The 18,116-nt window shown below is 38.3% G+C and overlaps 1 protein-coding gene across 13 annotated transcripts in view; it reads right to left on the reverse strand.

Annotated features, from left to right (window-relative positions):
- Positions 1-2,947: 2,947 nt before the first annotated feature.
- Positions 2,948-18,116, reverse strand: part of RAPGEF6 (Rap guanine nucleotide exchange factor 6) — a 191,063-nt gene continuing 175,894 nt past the window's right edge. For 10 of the 13 annotated variants that reach the window (XM_003980740.6, XM_045058670.1, XM_045058673.1 and 7 more), the window contains 5 exons: positions 16,935-17,069; positions 11,637-11,865; positions 9,837-10,339; positions 7,243-7,557; positions 2,948-6,553 (listed from right to left, as the gene is read on the reverse strand). In XM_003980740.6, the coding sequence (XP_003980789.2) occupies positions 6,528-6,553; positions 7,243-7,557; positions 9,837-10,339; positions 11,637-11,865; positions 16,935-17,069 (1,208 nt within the window). In that variant the 3' untranslated portion in view covers positions 2,948-6,527. Of the gene's footprint in view, positions 6,554-7,242; positions 7,558-9,836; positions 10,340-11,636; positions 11,866-13,716; positions 14,429-16,934; positions 17,070-18,116 lie in introns of those variants that run through there. The other 3 variants (XM_045058678.1, XM_011281970.4, XM_011281969.4) reach the window with 2 other exon arrangements.

Here is an 18,116-nt window from a genome sequence, read left to right on the forward strand (position 1 = left end):
GCTTGTTACTGTTATTTACTGACAGTTTTATTCAATTTTTCTATATGGACTTCCACTTCCAGTCAAGATGGAGTAAGTACCACTTTACCCTCATGCCTCAAGTAACTAACACACTAGAGAAAACATGTAAAACAATGCCACTTAAGACACTGGACATCGGGCAGTGAAGAACAGTAATCCTCGAGAGCACCAAAACAAGAGCTGAGCCTTACCTCTGCCCCAGTTTACTACCTGAAGAAAACTTCCAGGCTGTAATGTAAGGGAGGAGAAACTGAGGCGGAGCTCATCAGTGTTCCAGAGCTGACGAGACAGGTGAGAGTCCGGGAAGATGCAAGTAGCTAGAGTTCAATCTTCCATAAGCTTCAAAAACAGACAAAGAGTAACTTCCAGCTCTTTCCACGAGTCCAGTTTAACCTTAATACCAAAACCTAACAAGGGTATTATAAGACAGGGATGTTAGAGACCATCTCTCTCTCGAACATAGATGTAATCTTCTAAGTAAAATACTGCAAAATCAATCAAGAAATACAAGATATATCTATATATCTTGTTTATATATCTATAAAAAGATATCATAACCAAGTGGGGTTTGTTCTAGCAAAGCCGATGGTGGAGTGGGGGAGCAGGTGGGGAAGAGGGAGGGGTTACACTAGGAAATCTATGAACTAACCAACCACACTAAGAGATACAAGAAAAATAATTCGATCATCTCAACAGATTCAAGAAAAGTCATGCGCCAAAATTCAGTACACCACAAACCCACTTACCAAGTTATAAATAAAAGGAAACACCCTAAATTCACCCTAAAGAATACTTATTAAAACCCCAGAGCAGTCATTCCAATCAATAGCGAATCACAAAATTTACCCTTGAGATCAGGAACAAAGAAAGGAATTCCACCCTGACCACTTCAACACTGTACCAGCACCATGACCAGTGCAATCAGGTGAGAAATGAAAGGCAAAATGACTGGAAATAAATAAAAGTCATTATGAGCACATGATAGGGAGTATCTAGAAAAATCCAAAAGAAACACAAACCTAGAATAAATGAATTAAGATTGCTAGATACAGGTCATTATAAAACTACTGTAGTTCAATATTCTAGCAAAAAAATTAAAAAAAAAGATCTTAAAAAAACATTTAACAAAAGAGAATATCCAAAAGGCCGATAAATATTTGAAAAGATGCTTAGCATTGTTAGTCATTGTGAAAATTAAAACCACAGTACAGTGGACAGTACACACTATCACAATGTCTGAAATGAGAAAAATGAGAAATATTAAGTTTGGCAAGGATGATAGGAATGTCCCTTGTGTAAACAGTTGCAAAAACAACAGACTGATCAGGTGGCTATAAAGAGTGCTTCTGGGGTGGCCAGTACCCCTGGTCTTTGTTCATCAGGTGCTTCTGGAGGATGGCAGAGAGGTTGCAGATTCTGGGTCCCCAATATCAGACAAATAATGTAGTGTGTATTAGTTTCCTCGGGTTACAGTAACAAAGGACCAAAAATTGGGTGTCTTAAAACAAGGCCAGAAGTCCGAAGCAAGGTGTCCTCCAGAGGCATTAAGGAACAATCTCCTCTCTTCTAGTTCCTGGAAGCTGTTGGCATCCTTCCACTCCTGGCCACATCTGTTGTCTTCACACTGCCTTCTCCACTAGGTCTATTTTTATCTTCTTAGTTTGTCTCTCTCTTACAAAGACACTTGTGTTGGCCTATAGGACTCATCCAGATAATCCAAAGTAATCTCATCTCAGAATGCTTAATTATACCTACAAAGAGCCTGTTCTTAAATGCAGTAACATCTACAAGTTCTAGAAATTAGGGCTTGATATTTTTGGGTAGCCATTACTCAACCTATTACACCCCTGTTTAGTATTTTCTAAGTACAGGAATGAACTAGTGACACTGCACAAATGGTTAGGGGAAGGATCAGCCTGGGAAAACCTGGTGTGTGTGCTGGGAGGACGAAGAAGCCCTACCTTTCACAGAAATAGTATTCTTTGGGTACAGACTAAAGATTGGGAAAATTTTAGAAAGGAATGCTAAAACATAATTTCCTCCTTCTCTGCCAAGGTCCTAGGATCTGATCCCGTAAAAGAAGCTGCTGCATTTATTGCCACTAGAGGAGTGGGCAATAGGCATGCTGTGCTGGGCCAAGCCAGCTGCCAACTCAACATGCATTCTTTCCTCCTTCATTGAAAGGAATCCCACTTGTATTTGGAACCATGGATTGCTCAACTAAAAAGTTCACGTCCCAGGGTGCCTGGCTGGCTCAGTCGGTTGAGTGTCCAACTCTTGATCTCGACTCAGGTCATGCTCTCACAGTGGCTGGTGGGATCGAATCCTGTGTCGGGCTCCAAGCTGACAGCACAGAGCCTGCTATTCTCTCTCTCCTTCTCTCCCCCATCTCCACCCCCCAGCCCCACCACCTCTCTCTCAAAAATAAATATACTTTAAAAAAAAAGTTCACTTCCCAAGTTTCCTTGCAGCCACCGATAATGTGACACATTTCTGCCTAGTGAGATAAAAGCAGAAATACCTAGTGGAGCTTCTGGAAAAGCTGCTATTTTGCTAATAAAATTTGCACCTTTTCCCTTAAGCCCTTCCTACAAAACAGAGGTGATGTCAAGAGGTATCAATGTCCTGACAAGGGCCCCGAGTCCTTGACAGCAGTGTGCAGTCACTTGATTAGCCCTGGACAGTCTGCCCACAGACTTTCCTGTCATAAGAGAAAAACAAGCCCTAATGGGAGTAACAACCATTATTGCTTGATACGTAATCAAACACACTTTGTAAGAACCAAACAACAGGTGGGCATTTTATAAGACACTACAAAGTCAACAATAATTGGATCATTCCAGTATCTGGAGATGTGACACCAATGCCGGTCCCAGACTGGCCCTCTTGAGTTATCTGTGTCCATTCATTTGTAATAACGTGCAGAGAAGGTTAATGTAGATTCTTTATTGATTCCACCAATGTATTAGTAGATATGATAATAATAAACAGTACTTTTACATTCTCTTAACCAAAAATATAACAAATATTTACACTCAGTAAAAATACAAAAAGCATACAGAGGCACTGTCTTTCTAAAAGACATAAGTTTAAGAGGTATCAAAAAATAGGAGACAAACATTGCTCATTACAGGATACTTTACAATCACTGAATTGTGCAGTATAATTGCATTCGATTACAACTGTGCAGTTTTGTTTTGTCTTTTTCTGATAAGCTCACATGTTTCTATTTCAAAAGGTCAAGTACAACTGCATTCTGTGTATCAAAAATAAAGAAGCCTTAAAAAAGCACAACAAAAGCTGAAGATGAACTGGAGTTCAAGTTTAAATTTGAAAATGTACTGTGACACTTTTTTGAAGATTTATCCCTTTTTTCTGGCCTTTAAGGTACTGCTAACGGGATACATCTACTTTAATATCACATTTTTTAGAAACTTAAAATGTATCAGAATAACAGTAATTGTTTTAAATATACAAAGAAACTCTTTCTCTCCTTCTTTTTATAGAGAAGAGAACACTTTATAAAAATTAGGTTTGTTCTTGGGAATCCTCATGATTACTGCCTCATTTCCCGGCCTGGGAGATTCTCAAGGAGGTTATACAGATGACGACAGTGTGACTTATCACCCTCATGAAAAAACAGTTAAGTCTTTTTCTCCCCAAAGATCAGATTCATAGTAATCATTTGGAGGAAATAAGAATCTACGACTTAAGATAAACTTTTATGGAAGTATATACTGGATTTATTCATTGTTCAAATCTTTCATTAAGAAGAAACTGTTTTGTTGAAACTTATTTGGTAGAAACTTTGCACTGAAGATTTACTACTTCATTAAGTCCCGACAGATTTAGAGTTGAGGTGGGATGAGGGCACTAGTCTCATTAAAATTTTAAAACAAAAACAAAAACAAATGGGGATTGAGAACTGGAGGAAATACAGGTTAAGGCTTCTCTTGTTCTAGTCATGTAACAAACTAAGAGAAGGCAGAAGTGTTCCCTAAAATTAAAATGTAAAAATCCAAACTCCATGAGTTCTTAGGAGATACACACATACCACATACAAAGCATTTGGCTTTAGTTCCTGATCACTGTGATTGGCTGACTCAAACACTCACAGCTGGAGCCAGACAGACAAAGTCAGCTACAAGGTGCAGTCCCAAAGCACAGCCTCTGACTCTCTGTGCAAGATATTATTGACACCATTAAGGACAAAGACAGGTAAGGCTCCCATATGATTTCAAACACCTGCAAATGAACAGATATTTTACAAACAGCACATTTTTTTCTGGGGAAATGGATATAAAATAGAATAAATACTCAAACTTGACAAAAAAAATGACTAACAAAAGTATCTTTCATTTTCTTTGTTTGGCTCTGGACATGAAAACAATACTGCGTAAATCAGTGAAGGAACATTTTTTGTAATCAAAGGACCAGTATTTATAGGTTAAATCACTACAGTGTGACTTTTAAACCAGGATTTTTGATCCAGGCCATTTTCCATTTCAACAGACCAAGAAAGCTAGAGAGCCAATTAGCCTCATTCTGACATACCTGGTGGGGTGGGGTGGTGGGCAGGTTTTTAAGGCTTTAAGTTTCAGATTGACATTTTTTTGTTTTGTTTTTTTTTGTTTTTGGCCCAAAGGAAGTTTTCAGATAGGCTATTTTTCCTAAAATGGAGAGACAATCATTTTGGCAGAAAAGATAGACCACTGCCACTTACCACTTGGAAATGATTCATGATTTTAAAACGAAGGGGACTGGGGTGGGAGAGGTGCCTAACTGGCTCAGTCAGTAGAGCATGTGACTCTTAACCTCAGGGTCAACAGTTCAAATTCCACATAAGGCATGAAGCCTATACTTAACAACAACAACAACAACAAAAACCAAGGGTTGGGGTGGGGGGGGGGTGCAGGGAAGGAGAGAGAGAAGAGACAGCTAGGAAAAAAAGAGGAAACACAGTCTTGAAAAGGAAATCACAAACCAGCTAAATCCTATAAATTCACATATAGACAACTAGTACTCAGAAGTAAACCCATTTTGGCTCCAAGTTGATCTGGGTAGTGCACATGAATGGCTTTGGCTTTTTTTTTTTTTTTTTTCTTTTTTTGGTAGTCATAGAAGTTAATTAAGCTCTCACCTGCATTTACATTTTTAAAACATGATTAAATCTAAACTTAAGATATAGAAAACACCGTATTTAATTTGTAAAAATGTGTAAGGTCTAGGTCGCCCAGTAAACAGTCACGGAAATTTTAACTAAACAGTTAAGGAGCGCCATGCCCAACAGACTGTTAAAAGATAGATCTCTTTCCTCTCAAGGGCTTAAAATGAGAGCCAAGAGAGAATCATTCCCATAATTCTAGCTCCTCTGTCCCCCCCTAAAATTTTCAACCAATTAATACCTTGGTACACTAATGAGCTGTGTTGCAGGCAGCTGGGGGCCGCAAGGTTTATGAACACAGCCTCATGCTGTGAGATTGAGTGGAGGGGATGTTGCAGAACATTACATAAAGCTTAATTCATCTCCATGATTACACACCAATGATTGCACTTCCTTCTTAAAAAAAGAACTCCATTATTTGAGCATTTAAAAATTTTTGTTTTGGGTTTCTGCCGAACTCTCTAGAACCCATTCCCTACTTACTGGATTTATACTTTTAGGCAGATGCAGCACGACATTCACTTCAAAAAGGGTTGGTATACATGTTTAAGGAAAACTTCATTCTTTAGAGATGAGGGTGGCTACCGACCTAATTATAGCCTCCCTTTCCCAAAGGACTGATAAGAAACCCTGTGGCAGCTTCATTTGGCCTTCCAAATCAGCAGATGGCAGTATCTTCCCTCCTAACACCTCAACCAAATACGGCTTCCTTCCCCACTCAAACGGAGACCCTACCTTGCACTGGTGCAACAGATCAAGTTCATCTCTGTATACATTAAGCATATCATCCTGTAAAGATGACTTCAGTTTGTTCAGACCAGAGACAGTTTTACGGCCTAAAACATAAACATCCACTAATGGTAGCTCCCCAATACAAAGAAAACCACAAAACTTGAAATAATAAGTTACTTTTCAAATACACAAGAGTATCCTTGGTATTGGCAGACATTTTCAATTTGTCCATTAACCCAAGCTATGGCTTGGAAATACTACCACTACTCTCTTAAAAATAACTTCTTCAAGAAAAATCTGATATACACAGGGAGGACTCTGAGTTTGAATCTGTTCTAGTAACTGTGGTCCCAAGGCAGGTCTGGTGTGTGAAGTGAAGACTGGTTTCCAGGCACAATATCCATAGCTGAAGAAACTATGCATCTACAAGGATTAAATAAAAGGAAGCATAACTCAGGGCTATTTCATTGCTCAGGGTACGGGGAATGAAACCTCTGGATTAGCAGCAGCAGCAAGCTTTTTGTTGGCAATGGCCTGCAGAATCATGACGTGGTTCTACCCACTCCTTCCCCGACGACTTTCAGTAAACTTCAAACGGGTGCTCCAAAGTCTAGACTGCTGAGACCTGTTCATTTTCTGCAAACAGTAAAAACAGAGGAAAGTGGTAGATGAGGCATATTAATGAAAATCAACTTACAATGTAGTTACCTGTTTAGACAATTTCAACGAGAAATCCTCTCAAATATCCCATCAGGGCCCTGATTTTATTATAATGACATTTATGAGTGTTGATCACACTTGAAGGTTGAAAAACTACAATTTCCTAACTGCTTTCTCATCACTTCATTACTCTACTGTTTAAAAGGATACAATTTTACTTATTTTTAATAAAGCGAACCATTTTTCAAATATCACCCCAGCTGCAGTCAGTCAAGAGTTTTGCTCATAAGAGAAACGGCATGAATTCAGGGAACTCAGCACTTTGATATTTGCACTTTGAAGTTTTCATGCTTTTATGGGAGACACAACTCCACTAATGTCAAGTGCCTCCTCTTGAAATTATCCTCTGAGATTGAGCTGCTATTTGTCAAATATGAGAATACCCTATTTGAGCCAGAAGAAAGGTACAGGGCGCAAAGAAACAAGCAGCGTGATCTCTCCATTAAAAAAAAATACACCCCTGTATTTAGGAATTTCTTTTTTTACCAGAGATTTGTAAGGCATTTTACATGTAACCTTAATGATTATGTAAAATAACATAGTAACGACCAATTAATGTATTCAGCAATTCATTTAAGACCCATTAAGGTAGTTTGTCAACATACCATCTGTTTCGCTATCTGCGTCAGTCACATCTGCTAGTTTAGGATGGGATGGTTGCAAAATATGCCTCTGAGGCTGAGTTACAATCTTCGATGGAACACAGGCCACGGGGCTGCTACCGAGAGAAGCTGGTGGAAGTCTAGAGAGGCTGTTATGCATCATCTTTGACCTCTGCACTGCCACACTATAATCTGGAGGTCTTAGGTGTAGGTGGGGTCCTTCCTTTAGGTCCGCTAAAGAAATGCCCATGTATCCTGGAGGAGTGGGAGGTGGCTCCCTATACCTATCCTCCTTCTTGGGTGAGGTGACACAGTACACTGGCATGAAAAATAAGCAATGGAAATGTTAATGAAAAATGTAAGAAATGAAAAAAACCATACTGAAACTTATTACACTGACAAAACAGAAACCAAAACCAAACTAAATAAATATATTTGAATACAATGACAGATTATAAAAACATACTATTTTAAACCTTAGTATTAAACCTGTTTTTTCAAACACATAAATCACATGAGGTCTTATAAACATAAATAAACAGAGTGACAGAGAACTGAAAACAATGATGCCATGACAGGCCCCCCTCTGCAGGGGGGCCCTTGCACCACAGAGATGTCTGCCTGGCTCCTCGACGACTCCAGGTCTGAGGACGATGGAGTCAGAAGCATTGAAGAGTTTACCCTGAACATCTATGCTCTGCTGACTGAGAGGATTTTCACAGGAAGGACGTCTGGGCCCTCTATTTCAGGTCTCTTCTACCCTGTCCCTGAGACACAAACCACTGTTTCATGGCCTCCCAGGTGGACTATCAGTCCTGGCATATGAACAACATTAACGTTCTGGGAAATAGAGCTCCTAATTCCTTCAAGAACCTTTCTTCCAACTTCTGATCTGTGACTAAGTGAAAAAGAAAAAAAACAGCTATCATTTTAGGCAATTCATCTTAAGTTTCCGTGGTTTTTAGTGGACATTAAAAATAACTGTGATTGGGGTGCCTGGGTGGCTCAGTCAGTTAAGTGTCCAACTTCGGCTCAGGTCATGATCTCATGGTTGATGAGTTCACAAGCCCCTGCATGGGGCTCTGTGCTGACAGTTCAGAGCCTGGAGCCTGCTTGAGATTCTGTGTCTCCCTCTCTGTCTCTCTCTCTCTCCGCCCCTCCCCCAGTCATGCTCTGCCTCTCTCCATCTCTCAAAAATGAATAATTGTTAAAACATTTTTGAAAAAATAACTGTGACTTTAGAAAAATTGTGACCTAAAATCCTTTTCCCTAAGTTTGCAAATGTTGGGAGTAAGGCAAAATTTCAAAAAGCATCAGAAATGGGTTAAAGAAAAAAGGAAGTTCCATGAAATTAAGAGCGATTCGCAGGATCTAAGGGACAGGTGGATCTGAATATCCTGATGATGTAAGTAACTTTTAAACACAAGCATTACCTATATATAAGCAGAATAAATTAAAAAGGACCATTAATAATTCTAATATTAACTCTCCTTTTAGAGGATCAAGTTCTCCCATACTGAAATTTCTACAAATGTACCAGCAAAATCTGCATATAGTATCAAGGTCCTAAAGGATTTCCATTCCTAGCTGAGAGGATGTGGCAGGGACAGGGCAGAGCACAAGTTGTCAAGACCATTAAGACAAGAATGAAGAATTTAAGGAATTTGCCCAGAGTCATCTGGAAATGAAATAAAAGATTCTTAAAAATCTAGTTGCCTAAAAGGACAAGAGATTAATTGTATATCCTTGCACACGCATGCTTATATATCCATATAGTGGTTACCTAGAAAGATTTAACAAAAAATCCTTGGAAAAAAATGAATGAGCTAAAAATCCCAATCCATAATGCAATTTGACAGGTAAAAAAAAATGTACTACAAATGTGCTATAAAAATCAGCACATCTTTCACATTCTTAGAAATTTAAACTGACTTCAGGAATATGTTACAGAGTTGATTCATAATATAGTCATTCCATATAAATAGAAAAGCAGGGGCTACTATATCCTAATATTTACATAATTCAAGGAATAAATGAAAAAAATATATTTGAGGGCAAAATACTATAAGGATACATACACCAAGAGAGCTGCGTGTGGTCAGAATGGAGCCCACAACAGGAGTTGGGGCACCCACGCTGTGTGCTAGAAGGGTATGGTGAAAATTTGGACTTTTTAAACACAATTACCCTCACTTCTGCTATCTAAAAATAGTACCAAAGTTTCTACCATTTGTAGAAAACATTTGTGGCCCAAACTATGAGGTGGAGAGAGAACAATCCCTTCATTACTACTGCATAACAATAAAATCTTTCCTTAATGAAACCAAAGAGACCTGAAAAACAAAACAAAACTGTCACCTTAATTAAGCACCTTCATAACAGTCTTTTCATTTTAATAGGCTTGAGCACATGCCCCCAAACCCTTAAGAAAGCATGAACTTTCTGAAAATAACTTGTTTGTAGAGGGCAGGAAGAGAGGTCGGAGAGAGAGATGGAATATTTGCCAAGTGTAAAATTCTGGGCCAACATATCCCAATGCGATTTTTTGCCACTTAATCTCTCAATGCCACAGATATGACAAAGAACACACAACTTACCAATCAAGCCCTTTTCTGTACTTGAAGTAACAGTTTTATAAACTGGGTCAGTGCCATCCTTGGGGTCCAAGCCTTCAGAGGACTCAAGTGGGGTGCTCTCCAACACTCTCCTTTTAACTGTCCCATAGTTTGGTTCATATGTGTCAGACAGAGAACTGGAGGAGGCCCAACTCTGTCTCATCTGATTAGTCTCTAGGCTTCCTTTACATTGACCACAAGTTCGGGAGCAGCCTTTAGGACAGGAATAGGGCTCACAGTCAGGGGGTTCAACTTCAACAATGGGGCCATCCAAATGGGTCTGTCGGTAAGAGTTCAAAAAATCCCAGCCTTTTGGGTTTGGAAGGCTTTGGAAGTTGTCATGGGAGCTGCTTGAACAGGAAGTCCAGCTTCCACGACCACTATCGGCTGCTTCTAAAATGATATGTTCATGAGAAATCTCTTCATTACTCATAGAAGATGACACAGCTAAACTCTTGACTAGAGATGGCTTTGACAGTGTCCACCTTTAAAAAAAAAAAAAAAAAGTGAAGGATACACAATTAAAAGTGATTTACTGGCTTCCTGGAAAAACCTCCTGTCCAATCCAAGTACTACTGCCTACAAGAGACTACAGAACATGGATCATCAATGTTCAATACCAAAATAATCTTTTGAAAGAAAAAAAGACACTGTAATTAATCATCACTTAATCTCTATTCCCATTAATGTTAGTATTTAGCTAGAAACATACATGGAAGAAACTCAAATACTTAGCAAGGTTACCTAAGAATTTTTCTTGAATTGATTTTAAGTGAAAATGAAAAATGAGGTTTGAAACGAATACAATTAAGTATACATTTTCATTCTTGGTCAATATAATGCTACATTCTCTACATGGATACAGAATAAAGAATTCTCAACTATAGGAACCATGTTTGGTTTTCCAATTTAATTCTGAGATCAGCCTACTACAATGCCAAGTAAAGAGTAACTTCCCCGACTAACTAACAACTATTAAATGAATTCTAGTATTTATAGCAGGGGTGGCCCAAATAAAGGCTCCAGGGTCAAATCTGGCCAACAGATGTTTCTGTATGGTCTGGAGCAAAATGATAGCCTGCTGACATTATTTACTATTTTGACTTTTATAGAAAGGTCGGCTGAACCCTGGTCTAGAGAATCATACTTTAAAAACTTTTATAAATATGCTAATACTTTACTATATCTTCAGTTTTTCATATTAAGGAATACCAAATTTAACATTATTTATCGGCTTAGAATCAACTTTCTCAATGTTTTCTCAAAGATTTCCATTTTATGTGATTGTAAATTTAAATTTACAGTTAACTTAAAAAAAAAAAAAAAGCTTTGGAGTTCCACAAGCTGGTTTAATTCTTACTCTCCAAATCATACTTTCAGATCAAGGACTGGCCCTACTCCCTCAACATGTCTATACTGTGTACAGTACTGAGTATACTTCCCATTATACAATCTTTTTGAGCATTCTCTAACTTAACAGCCACAGTGCAACAACCACCTCCCCTGTTGTCAACAGCAGCTTCTGTGAGTTCTTATTAAATAAAAATATACTTGACAGAAAGTTACTTGAATTCACTAACACTTCAAAAATGAGCACCCATACATAAAATAGTACTCATTTGCAAATGAAATACAGACAATCCATGCTTGGCCCTCATTTTAGGGATCCCCCTGCAACCACCCCAGGGGATAGGGGGTATCTAAGGCCAAGTTGGGGAGCACTGCTTGCAGTGGCCACTCAGCTTGGGTTTTGTGATATGAACACAGGCAAGTATGTTTTACCCAGGGCCCAGCTGACTATGGTCTCCTATCCCTGAGGAGTGTTCTGTTTTTTCCAATGGTCCAGTGGATTCAGGGACCGCCATAGCATGTGAAGAACACCGTTCATCCTGTAGAGCTGTAGACATGGAGTCAACAGAACAATTGCTCACGATGCTGGATCGTGAAGAAATTTCGCTATGGCTGGAGTCAGACAAGTTGTCAGATTTAGTTGATGGCATAAGTGTACAACCTAAATGAGAAAAAACAAGTGATCAAACTACAAAACAAAGAAATAGGTAGGGGTATGTGGTCAGGGAGAAGACAAAGAAAAGCATAAAAACAGCAAAAGACAGTGAGTAGCAATCTCAGTTTCCATCTATGTGGCTGTAATGATGCCAATCTCCTACACACCTTCCCTCCATATTCACTCACCTACCTATCTATACTGTACCAACCCACCTCCAAACTCAAGAAATTGGAAGTCAAAATCAGGACTACTGAGGAAACTAGTCCAAATATGTACCTGCCCCACGTTCTCACATAGTTGTAAGCATTTAATAAAACAAGGAGAAATTACATGTATTTCAAAATAGTAAAAAGCAGACATCTTGAATTTCTCAACTTCTTTTTAATCCTGTGTCTCCTTTTTTAATGAACATAAATATTTTATGGCCTGATCTGAATGTCTAGAATATCACCTTGAGGTAGGAGTGGGGGAGGGGAATCAAGACTCAAGAGAAAGAATTCTTTTCTGCTTTCTCCAACCACACATACTTACCCTAGATATACTGAATAATACCTAAGGAGTCTTGCCCCAAGTTGAAAGCAATTATTTTCATATTTTTTAGTAAATACGAATTTAATCTTATACCTGGTTTCCTTTTTCTTCACCAACTTTGAAGAATATTGTATTAAACAGCAAAACTGACAAATTTATAAAAATGTGTTCTGAAAAAAACAGCATCTGCCTGTTTTAAATTGTTCTCTGACTTACTGCACAGCAGATATAGCAAGAGACATTTTCTTTTGCATTTTCTGGAATAAAGGGGTAGAGATGGAATGAGATGGAAGCATCCAAAAATAAATCTGCAGCATGACAGTTAAATGTACATTATGTCTGTTTTGATAACTGTTAGAAAAGTAAACAAAACCTCTTTTATTTAGAAAGAAAAGAAAATGCCAGTAGGTCTCAACGAAGCAAACAATTATTTTCCTGTTCACTGGACAAATGAGGTTCAAGAGATACATGACTTTCAGGACAATCCCTAGAAATCTCATTAAGAAAAACTACAGGTTTTATATTCACATATAACTCAAGTCACTAAAGAAAAAATCTGTTGAACAATAACCATAATGAGTAGTTCCACTAATTATTTCAAAAAGAAAAATTAAGACCAAGAATATGGCTGATTTATATTTGCCTTATGGGACCAGGCACAGGACAAGTTGAGATAAGTCAGTCTTTTGACCTGTGACCACTCACCACTACTTTCTCAGTGCCCTTTATGAATTGACTGGTAATTTTCAAGCGTACCATGAAAACGGATGTAGTAAATTTAAAAATATATAAATATAAACATATATAAATTCTTCCTCAAAAGAAAAAATCATTGCTCTTTTATCCTAGGGGATAGACCTGCTTTACTGTTTTAAGAGTAATTACATCCCTGTATCTGTTAGATCAGTATTTCTCAAATATAATCAGCTCTAAGAATCACCTGAAGGGTTATTAATATATATATTCTTGGGCTTATTTCTGGCAATTCAGTATTTATGAGGTTTGTGGTAGACACAGTAACTACATTTTTAACAAATTTCCACATGATTTTCACTTGCTGTTTTAGACTATCTCCTCTTCCTCCTCTGGGCCAGAGATTTATATGAAAAACGGATAAAATTAAAAGTGTGGACAAGATGCAGCTTCTTGCCTTCTTTTTCCCTTAGCAGGTAAAGTAGTTGCAGTAATAAGAACAATAGAATTCTGAGGTACAGGTGGTGATATGATCATTCCTGGGTGTTCTCAAGAGAAAGTAAATACTGATTTTTAAAAAGTACCTCTACTTATTTCATTCACAGTAGGAAATAAAGCCAACTACAGAAAACAAGAGTATAAATTTTACTAACATTAGGAAAATAACATGTACAAATAAGGCACTTTATATAAATATGACTTTGTTGCTAGAGTACCTTTAACACTAATCATAAAATGCCTATATCAATCATATTATACACTAAGTTTTCTGACTAAAATTTGTTCAATAAATAACTTAAGCTACATTTACATTAATAAATGAAAACAAATTCCACACTAAAATTAAGTAAGGAACTCCATCAGATTGTCTTTCTCCTTTTAGACTTGAATCGCGTATAGAAGCAGTTTAAAGTGTTACTGTTGCCTCGGCTATTTGAACTGAAGATGTCTTTCCCTTTCTCATCTTTGATGTTGCTTCCAACATCCTTCACTTTCTCACAGCTTTCTGTAGCTTGATTGTGATCTGCGTCCTCTTTTTTGCTGTTGGCTAGTCTCTCCCTTGAAAGAGTTCTTTCCCTAAATCTTCTAAACGGGGACGTCACTCTTTTTCTGGCTGTGTTCTCACAACTTGTCCTGTCTCTATCCTCCTCAGTGGCCTTCTCGGTCCTGTCTGTCCTTTTGGCTGTGCTCCTGGTAATCTGAAGGATTTTCTTTTGCAAGTAAACCCCGCCTATGCCGGGGCAGCTCTGGCCACTGATCTTGGTGCTGGACTCACGGGGAGGGGATGAGGAAGACCCTGAGAGGCGCAGCAGGATGCTGAGATCAGATAGGATACTGCCAACTGGAGGGAGAGATGCAAAAACCCTGTCACGGTCAATTAATTCTTTCCAATTAATCACAATTAGCTTGGTTTCTATTACAGAGTATTTTGTTATTAAAAAAATTCAAACATTTTAACAATACTGGAAAAACTGAAATCTAGTAATGTATTTCTTAAAGGACAGAAGTCTACAATATACCATAAATACTTCAGTCATTGCAAAACAGAACATGGGAGAAAAATTACCTTAATCAGAACAAGCTGGTAATAAAATATTGTTGAAAGTAAGCCAGGGTGGTAAAATCATAAGGAAAAATATGACAAGAGTATCAGGTAACCAGAATTATTTCTCAAAAGCAACTATGTCTATAATTTTCAGGCAGATTCTACTAAGAAAAAGCTTGGTAAAAAGCCAGACAGGACATATAAATACTAAGTACAATATAAGTATTTATAAAGCACCATTTCTGATCCTGTTTCATCTCCAAGGTGGAAAGGTTGCCCTCCTTATGTACTGAGGAAGATGGAGGTTAAGACTGCCTGATGTCATTTTTTAGAAGTTCTTACTTATATAAATTCCCCTTATAAAAAATAGGAATCTAGGCTTATTTCCTTGAATGTTAAAAAACAGAACACTAATTCCAAAGTTTAGCAAGAACCAGAAACAGATCCTACTATTGTACTCTTAGTTTAATAACATTTTTGTTCAGTTACAGACTACTGGCAAGACCATGTCTATGGAAACAAAAAGAAATCCAATAACTGGTTGGGGTTTTGGTAAAGCATACTGTACAAACAATTAGTAACAGTTTTAAAGATAATAAACTCCTCAGGTTTCCAAAGATTCTCAACATGCCTATGATAGGCTCCCAAAGCTATGAATGTCCAGGTCAATTGCTGGCCACATACTGAAAGACACTGTGGCAAAGACTCTCTATTCTAGTGGTGAGAGTAGATTTTCTGTTGAGAATGAGAGCAATGGGGAAATTCTTGTTCTCACAAGTAACGTTCAGGCAAGAACACCAAATCCAATCAGCTAGTTTCCTAGTTAGAGAACTGTCTATGATGGGACTTCCGATTAGTCTCCCCAAGGGGCGGAGGGTATAAAGATGTGCCTGAAAGAGGATTAAGAACACACAGCCACTGTTCATTAGGACCATCTGTGTGAATGGATGTGGTAAGGAGCACCTCGGAGGGCACCAGGCACACAGTAAGAGGATGAAACAGACTGTACTTCACAAAATCACATGTGAGCTACATACCACAAGATCAGAGACCTGTGTTTTAAAAACATACCTGTTAATATATATTGTTTATACATCCTGTTTAATTTTTACTAATCTTTTCTGAGTAAAATCTGAATGAAAATTCCAGCTTCTCTCAGCTATGTGAAGGAGAACAGGAAACGTTAGAATGAAGCTAAGTTACCCTGGGATGGCAGAAGGGACAAAGAGGACACACTTCAATTTACTAAACACTTATCGTCTATCAGGCTTTATAAATACTATTTCGTTTAACCCTTGTATAAGGTCCCTAAAATAGCTGGTCTTTGTTCAGCTTATAAATTACCTGGGCTTAGTAATGCAGCTGTAGTGGGGAACAGAGTTAGAATTCAAGCTCTGGTCTGACATCACTTACCATATCACTGCCACAAATATGGCAAATAATAAAAAAAGAGCTCGCAAAAGTGGGATCAAACTTAGAACATGGGAGCGGGGGAAAGCTCTGGAAGCTTTTCATTCCTGCTAGAATTCATAAGGTTTTCTTCGCCAACCCCATGTGCCCTCTTGTACTGTGATTATTTAAACATGTGATTCTTTTACATCCAGGAAGATGATGCCAGAACTAAGGAGACTTTTTAACCATCCAGTGCAAGAAATACACACACCATTTAAAATACTACACGTGCAGCTAACGTGAAATTGCATTTGCATACACACTACCCAGTCTACTCAAGACAAAAAAAGCTTCACTGTGAATTACGAAAATGTAGGTCAATGAACAAGACCGATTTCAGGCATTTTACATCAAGAGGTTCTCTTTAAGTGTGATGTAAAATCCACAGGGCTATAAGTTATTTTAAATCCTGATTACTAAAAAGGTAATAATATTCCATTACTAAAAAAAGGAACATATCAACCTAAATATGCTTTTTTCCCCCGAATTTTGTAGGTGGTTAAAACCAATTTATTGTAGAAATTCGTATTTTAAAATACTCCACAGAAATGTTTAAAAAATTGGAAATTTGAATACCACCACCAAGAATCTGCAAAGAATGAAGTGACTGTGACTTCTGCCTTCATTCTTATCTATGCATGTCCACTCTGAATACAGAAGTCCTAGCATATATAAGGCACAACACCTGGAGAGCATCTGAATAATTCAAACTAAAACATGAAAGTTCAAAAAGTATCAGGAGGTACGTGTTTCTTCACTTTCTATTATCACTAGAGATGGAAAAAGCAAATTATGTGTCACAAAGCGTTGCTTGGTGTAAGAACAACTAGCTTAAACTGTTACGTCTTACCTTTGCGAGGAGAGCCTTGAGGAGATGCAGGAGGACTAGAATGTAAGGATGATGCCACAGAGATCGTATCTTCTGGATGTTTCTTACCAATTATTTCTTCAGTTGTCCCTAAAACTTTCTGAGGTAAATTTGTACCTGAAAATAAAACCCAAGAAGCAAGTAAGCATCACTTCACAATGAAAATATCTGTAAGGTGCCTAATACGCTACGTAACTAAAGCCATGATGCACAATGGCTAGTGTAGTCACCTGAAATGTGTAAATGACAAACAGGGACTAAATGACTGGGTAATAGCATACAGAGATTCTCACCTCTAGGTTACTGGTTCCAATTCAGCTAGTCAGCACAAACCACATTATAACAGTTCTTTGTTGTCTGTTTTGTGGCGTAAGGGAAACCGATTTAATGGTTTGAGTATAGTGTCCCAGCCCCCACAATTAACACATTTGTCAGAAGTCTTAATAGGGAAGGTATGGATTCCAACTCTTCTCTCCCCTCTAGAGGTGGCCTCTCCAAGTCAGGGTGAGGCACGTGGCCAGGGCAGTGTAGGGATGCTGGCACTGTCACTTGTCACTACCTGTGGGCATATGGAAGAGGCTGCCGGGCTGCCAGTCCAGCCCTTTTCAATAGGACTAAATTCACACTATAGGAGAAAAGTAGACAACAGAAAGAATCATGAATTTATAGAAAAATAGTATGGAGCCCACTGGAAACATGCTGCAAAGTTCTATCTTTACTCTTGTTGAACAGACGTTCCTGTTTAGCATAGGTCAAACTTAGCAATGGTTTCACGATACTGACATTTTTTTTTTTTAATTTTTTTTTTTCAACGTTTATTTATTTTTGGGACAGAGAGAGACAGAGCATGAACGGGGGAGGGGCAGAGAGAGGGAGACACAGAATCGGAAACAGGCTCCAGGCTCTGAGCCATCAGCCCAAAGCCCGACGTGGGGCTCGAACTCACGGACCGCGAGATCGTGACCTGGCTGAAGTCGGACGCTTAACCAACTGCGCCATCCAGGCGCCCCACGATACTGACATTTTTTTATTATAGATCTTCTCTAAGAAAAGTCAAAGAGCTATCGACACTATTGTAATCAGTAAAGTAAGCCCAACTTTGATGGGCATTTGTCATAGTAACAAGCGGCCCTTTTTAACAATGCAGAAATTTAAAATTTAAAT

This window comes from Felis catus, chromosome A1 (genome assembly GCF_018350175.1).
Source record: "Felis catus isolate Fca126 chromosome A1, F.catus_Fca126_mat1.0, whole genome shotgun sequence".
In the NCBI taxonomy this organism is placed as follows: domain Eukaryota; kingdom Metazoa; phylum Chordata; class Mammalia; order Carnivora; family Felidae; genus Felis; species Felis catus.